This window comes from Lemur catta, chromosome 8, assembly GCF_020740605.2.
Source record: "Lemur catta isolate mLemCat1 chromosome 8, mLemCat1.pri, whole genome shotgun sequence".
Classification (NCBI taxonomy): Eukaryota; Metazoa; Chordata; class Mammalia; order Primates; family Lemuridae; genus Lemur; species Lemur catta.
Window position 1 is genome coordinate 17,562,645 of NC_059135.1, and position 6,846 is coordinate 17,569,490.

The 6,846-nt window shown below is 50.4% G+C and overlaps 1 protein-coding gene across 1 annotated transcript; it reads left to right on the forward strand.

Annotated features, from left to right (window-relative positions):
• Positions 1-2,004: 2,004 nt before the first annotated feature.
• CXCR1 (C-X-C motif chemokine receptor 1) lies at positions 2,005-6,375 on the forward strand. Its single transcript, XM_045559069.1, has 2 exons — positions 2,005-2,075; positions 3,639-6,375. Exon 2 carries the CDS (start codon positions 3,647-3,649, stop codon positions 4,709-4,711), a length of 1,065 nt encoding a protein of 354 aa, XP_045415025.1. The 5' UTR covers positions 2,005-2,075; positions 3,639-3,646; the 3' UTR covers positions 4,712-6,375.
• The last annotated feature ends 471 nt before the right edge of the window (positions 6,376-6,846 follow it).

The window sequence follows — 6,846 nt, forward strand, 5'->3', positions numbered from 1 at the left end:
GCACTGGGTGTTCCACAGAGAAGGAAAAGTGCTTTCCCATCAGGACAATCGTAGTCAGTTTTACGAGGGGCGGTTACAGGTGGGAGGTGAGGTCCAGAAGATGGCTCGGGGGTGAGGGGGCGCTGACTTGCTGGAACATTTTCAAAGGAGGAGAATTTTCTGCCCAGGGTGTCTGCGTGCCTTTCCCCTCCTTCAGCGAAATGCTCTTTCTGGCTGTGCAGTGAAAGGTTCTTGTCACCTCGTGTCCTCCAGATCCACCTTCCCTTGGGGACCTCAGCAGTGGCTCTTGCCACCACCAGGCCCTCCCAGAGGGGCTGCTTGCCCTTCACTCCTCGGGCCTGAGGGTAGACTGGGCCCTTCCCTGGCCCCTCAGTGGTGTGTGGAGACAGACGGGAATGGTGGTCCCCCTTGACGAGGGCCCGGGAAAAGCAGAAGGGACTGACACACCGAGAGGAACTTGCCTCGTGGCCCTGGCCTTTCCCCATCCCGTGACTGCTGGCCCCTTGTGGCAAAAGCGACATTTCCCCATCAGCTCCGCTTGCCCTTGAGTACACGTGGTGTTCTGCAGTCCAGGCCCTGGGTGGCCTCTTGTCTGCTGTGTCCCCAGTGACTGTTTTCTGCCCCTGGAGCTGCCTCTTCCCTAGATGATTAACAGGGGGGATGTCTCCTCCCTTCCAGGACTGCCCCATCTTCAAGTCCTTTGTAGTCTAAGGCATCAGAGCACAGTCGTCCAACATCAGTAAAGCAAAGGGTGAGTCTCCTTACTTCCTGTCACTATTTACAAATGAGAGGACAACACAGGAGGAAAACACTACTTAGCTTACAAATGGGCTTGCCAGCGGCAGAACTGTAGGCACGGAGTGGCATGATAAATGCTGCATTTGTGGTAGGGCAGGATTTATACTTGCACAGATTGGCACTAACTCCAAACGCTAGAGGCTGGGTGGGGAGGCACCATGCCAGGCAGACCAGCCTGGCTGTGTGGAAGTGAAGCTTCCAGACATAGCTGTGGTATGAGTGTGAGGCCAAAAGCAATAGACACTCTGAATCGTGGTGATCCATGATCCATGAATCACGCGAGATATGTCTACCATCAGGTACTCCACACCATTGACTGAGAGCTGCTCTATTCGCTGGCAGAGGTGACTCAGAGAGGTCCTTGTTCTCTTGTGGCTCACAGTGTGGGGGGAGGCCTGACTTGTAAAGCCTTCACTGCAGCGCAGTAGGGATCCTGTTATAATGGAGAAGTGATGAAGGTGCTGGAGGAGTCAAGCCAGGGGACAGTCATTACCTGCTGGAGGCAGCTAAGGCAGGTTCCCAGAGAAGCCGTTTGTTATTACTGAGGGGGGCAGCAGTAACCTTGACCCCAACTCTTCCATCCCCTGATCACCCCAGCTCTTACGGTGTCTCTGTGATCCAGGCAGACATCAGGGGTGGCCCATGCTCCCAGCCTCACAGCCATCCTAATCAACCAGTCATTGGCTGCGGTTGGAGTAGCTAGCGGTGGAGGGGGGTCAGTTTTCCCGCCAAATCTCCACCAGGCCACTCCAAAGAAGCCTACGATGTATGTAAAGACTGCGTGCTTATTGTCCGTTATTGCAGTTGCTCACCTCCTTCCCACCAGATTGCCCCCGAGTCCCTCCTGGAGTGGACTCCTTCTGAAGTCTCTACGTAAAAAGTCAAATCCTTCCCCCTTTATTCTTGTCAGGCAAGTTGGAAGATTTCAAAATTGATCTAATGGGGAATTTAGCAACAAAAAACTAAATAAATTCAAGAAAAGGAAGAGAATAAAAGTGATCATCTATAGAGTAGAGAGAATTCACATAATGGACCTTCAACCCTGGCTTCAGGCTGGTACCCCCTGGGACATATGGACCCCTGGGGTCTCTGCTTCCTGGGGTGCCCTGACCTCATCTGCTCTTCTGCAAATGCAGCCATGGGTGGGGCCAGAGGGGGTGTGGCCTGCTGTCGTTCCCCTGTTTCCCTTTATTCATCAAGTTCCCTCTCACTGTTAAGTCACTCTGGTCTCTGAGCTGCAGGCTCTTACGGTTGGACACACCTGGTTGGTGCCTCAGGTAGGAAACTACCTCTGCTTGCCAGAACTTTCTTTGGGGAAGGGAGGCTTTGCTTGTCTTTGTTTTAGAAAATGCATTCATTTCCCAGGGACCTGAGGATTTCTTTCTTTTTTTTTTTTTTAAGGCAAACATGAAAATGAGGTTTATTGAGGAGAGAAAGATAGGATTATAGAGCAAGAGCAAGATACAGGTTTACAGAGCATGGTACATATGCCACAGATGACGATTGGACCCATTGTCACAGCAAAGGGAGAGCAAAAAAGGGGGACCTGAGGATTTCTGCTCAACTGGCTGCCTCCCTCCTCCCTTGTGACAATGTATTCAACTCTGACCTTGTACATGGCTGCAGTTGGTAACAAGAGGGCCACAGCCTCTTCATCCCCTCCTGTTATACCTCCCCTCCCTTTTGGGGGACAGAGGCTGACAACTCCCCAATCTAATGTTTATTGCTTTGCCCTGAGACTTTGTCTTCTGTGCAAATGTAAATACTGGCAGAGAGAGAATGTACTTGTGTGGATCTGAATGACCTTCCCATAGAATCTCAGACCTGGAAGCAAAGTAGAGGTTCCCTCCTCTGTCTTCCTCCATTTGCAGATGAGAAGGCTGAAACCCATAGAGCTAAAAGGACCCACTGAAGATCACACAGCTTATTAGTGATAGAATCAGGGTAGAATGAGGCCTGGGTGCTAAATACGCTCATTTCCATTCTGGGTGACTTTCCAGAGGTTTTCAGTCTGCTCTCCAGGGCCCTGGAGGTTTCGATGGGGCTCCCTTGAGAATGTGTGGGTAGACAGAACAGCCCACCATCTCCCACAAAGACTTAGCTTTTATCTGTTTCACATATTGGGCTTCTAGGAAGATTTTGTTCAACAAAGTGTCTTTCAAGAAAATAAAATTTTGACAACTGCTGAACAATTCTGCAGATGTTTAGTAGGGGATTCAGGGACCAAGATGGGGATTTTATCCTCTGAAATACTTAAAAATCCTTTAGAAAGAGGACCAAAGTGTTTATTGCTCTTTTGAAGACAAGGTTTAAAATACACTTTGATGTCATTGGTTGCTATCATGTCCTTTCCCTGGTAGATCTTAAAAAGGATAAACAAAAATCAGGGAGCACATAGGAGGGGAAGTATGACAGAAAGGGACACCTGGGAACAGGTTTGCCTCCTTCCCTTTTTCTTACTGCTGCCCACCCCCCCAAATGTCTAAGACCAGCCTGGTCCTCCCATCTGAGCATAGACATGGCTGAGGATGGAGCAGGCTGAAGCGGAGACAGAGGCAGAGTTGCAGGTAGAGTTGGGACAGGTTTGCAGGCCAACCAAGAACAAAGGTTTTCCCCATACTCCATTTCCATCTTACCCCACACTGAGGCTGAGCCTCCACTTTGTGGAAGGTGAATACTAGGGGGCAGCCAACCCCTTTAGAAGCCCGAGGGGAGGATCTCTGGCTGCCAAACCAACAGAGAAGCAAAAGGTGTCCCAGTAACTGTCCTCCCATCTTTGATGCGAGTGCCCTGATCTGAGCTACTCAATCACATTTCTTTCCTTCCAACCTTTCAACTAGATCAAACCATGGCTGAAACTGAGGAAACCGTTACTGATGTGTGGGATTGGTTTCATGAGTTTTCAAATTTCTCTGGCATGCCATCTATAGAAAAAGACCACATCCCCTGTAGGCTAGAGACTGAGACACTCAACAAGCATGCTGTGGTTGTCATCTATGCCCTGGTGTTCCTGCTGAGCCTGCTGGGAAACTCCCTGGTGATGCTGGTCATCTTGTATGGCCGTGTCGGCCGCTCCGTCACCGACGTCTACCTGCTGAACCTGGCCATGGCCGACCTGCTCTTTGCCCTGACCTTGCCCATCTGGGCCGCCTCCAAGGCGATTGGCTGGATTTTTGGCACAGCCCTGTGCAAGCTGGTGTCGCTCCTGAAGGAAGTCAACTTCTACAGTGGAATTCTCCTGCTGGCCTGCATCAGCGTGGACCGTTACCTGGCCATTGTCCATGCCACACGCGCTCTCACCCAGAAGCGCCACCTGGTCAAGTTTGTATGTCTGGGCATCTGGGGACTGTCTCTGATTCTGTCCCTGCCCTTCTTCGTCTTCCGCCAGGCCTATAAACCAAACAATTCCAACTCTGTCTGCTATGAGGTCCTAGGAAATGACACAGCAAAGTGGCGGATGGTGCTGCGGATCCTGCCCCACACCTTCGGCTTTATCCTGCCCCTGCTGGTCATGCTGTTCTGCTACGGATTCACCCTGCGCACGCTGGTTAAGGCCCACATGGGGCAGAAGCACCGGGCCATGCGGGTCATCTTTGCTGTGGTCCTCATCTTCCTGCTCTGCTGGCTGCCCTACCACCTGGTCCTGCTCGCAGACACCCTCATGAGGACACAGGTGATCTTGGAGACCTGTGAGCGCCGCAACGACATTGACCGGGCCCTGGATGCCACCGAGATTCTGGGCTTCCTCCACAGCTGCCTCAATCCTTTCATCTACGCCTTCATTGGCCAAAATTTTCGCTATGGATTCCTCAAGATCTTGGCCACCCGTGGCCTGGTCAGCAAGGAGTTCTTGGCACGTCATCGCATTACCTCTTACACTTCTTCCTCTATCAATGTCTCTTCTAACCTCTAAAAACCATCCGTGAAAGAATATCTGTCCTCATAAGGAAAGAGTATCACCCCAAGGCTGTGCGTAGAAAGGGGTCTGGCTCTGGACAGATACTCTCTGGGTTTGGGAGGGAGGCTATAGCGTGGCGGGAAGTTAGGGACTGGTGTCTTCAGGGGCCAAGCCAACCTTCTGAGGAACTGCTGAGGTACCACCCAGGACTGGCCTTCACACCTCCATGAACACGAAGCGTCATCATTCCTGTTGAACTCTTATATCTTTGACCCACTAACTCCACAATTAGCACAGTCACATCTACAGCCTGAATCTGATGTTAGATCAAAGAGCTGGGGCTGAAGCTGTTTGCTTACGTGGGCTGGACTATCTTGTGACCCTCTCAGGACCGTCACCTCAACCACTGAGCGTGCTCCAACCAGGCTGCTTCCTTCGTACCTCTGTGTCCTCTGATCTGAGCTTGTGGAACCGTTTTCTTATCTTGCGTATGTTTTACTGTCTGCTGGGGACATCGAGGCAGGTGCTACCAAAAATCATCAAACCACCAGGTGGCCTTGGGATGGAGTTGGAAGCACATTTCCCCCGGGTGTGGTAGGTGAACAGAGAGGAAGGGGGCGGGAAGGCAGCCCTACTGCATGAGGATCCCCTTCCCTCCCATGCAGACAGCATGTGCTGTGCACACAGCAAGCCACGGATGGAGCAGGATTAGTTCTGCCATTGTGGACCCTCCAAGCTGACACCAGCAACCCCAGAAAGCCAGACACTGTCATCAGTCAGCTGTGCAGCCAGATGTTTCTAATAAACTTTCTGTTCCAGGTTGTCCCTGGGGCAGTATTTTGGGTGTGACACAGAGTCAAATGTGTGTGCGGTGTCGGCTGTTCCTGCAGTAGAATGGGAGCAGCACGCCCCAAAAGGCGTCCCTCTGGGTTGAAGGCGACATTCCCTGGGGCTTTAACTCCCGCTAGAACAGTCTCTTGAGGGACAGAAACTCCCATTCATGCTCATACCCCAGGCTGAGGAGCATCCCTTTGTCCATACGTAAAAAGAGCTGTTCCTCCAGAGAGTCTCAGCCTCATCTTAACTTGACCATCATCTTCTGGGTTAGACCTTGCCTGGCTCCCTCAAACTATATCAGCTCACCTCCCCTCTCCCCAAGTGCTTACCCTGAATTTCAGTGATTGTCTGTTTGCCCCCCTTGGGGCAGGAATCCTGTCTCTTTTGTTCACTCTATATTCCTGTGTCTGTCACACTGCCTTGAGCCTATTAAATGCTTGGCAAACATTTATTGAATGAGTGAATGGATGCTGACCCCAGTGCATTCGTACACCCTCTGCTCCGAGCTCCTCCTGTCTGTACCCCGGTCGGCCCCCTGCTGTCCTCGGCTGCACATCGAGTTTGCCTTCATGCTTTATCCCATTAGATTTTTCTCTGTGTAGAAATGTCCCAAGTGAGTCCTGGAGATGTCAGGGCTCTTTTGATTGCAAATAATAGAAACTGAACTCAAACCAGCTTAAGCAAAACTTGGAATGTGTGGGTTTAGGTGGGATGGGGAAAGAACAGGGATGGCTTGAGGTTGGGAATGGGATGAAGCTCAGAGATGGGATTTATTTTCTTTAATTTTTAGTTTTTATGAGTACATAATAGTTGTACATATGTATGGGGTACATGTGATAGTTTGATACAAATATATAATGTGTAATGATCACATCAGGGTAATTGGGATATCTATCACCTCATGAATTTATCATTTCTTTGTGTTAAGAACACTCCAGTTCTACTCTTTTAGTTATTTTGAAATATACAATAAAATGTTAACTATAGTCACCGTATTGTGTGTGCTACCAAATACTAGATCATATTTCTTCTATCTGACTGTACTGTTGCACCCATTAGCTATCCCCTCTTATCTCCCCTCCTCACGACCCTTCCTGGCCTCTGGTAATGTCATTCTATCCATGCTCTAAGAGGTAGGATTTACATCAAGGTTGTGACTGGGATCAGCAATTGAGGTTCCAGTTAGAGACTGGGGGGCAGGGATGGGGCAGCAGCTTGGGATAAGGTCAGATGAGGATGAATGTCAGGAGTGGGGAGAGATCTAGAAATAGGGGAGGTTGGGAATGGGGTGAGTGAGATTCAGGGATGCAGTG

What these genes read in the sequence shown, in the direction of transcription:
- CXCR1 (XM_045559069.1), top strand. Translation starts at nt 3,647, where the DNA reads ATGGCTGAAACTGAGGAAACCGTTACTGATGTGTGGGATTGGTTTCAT.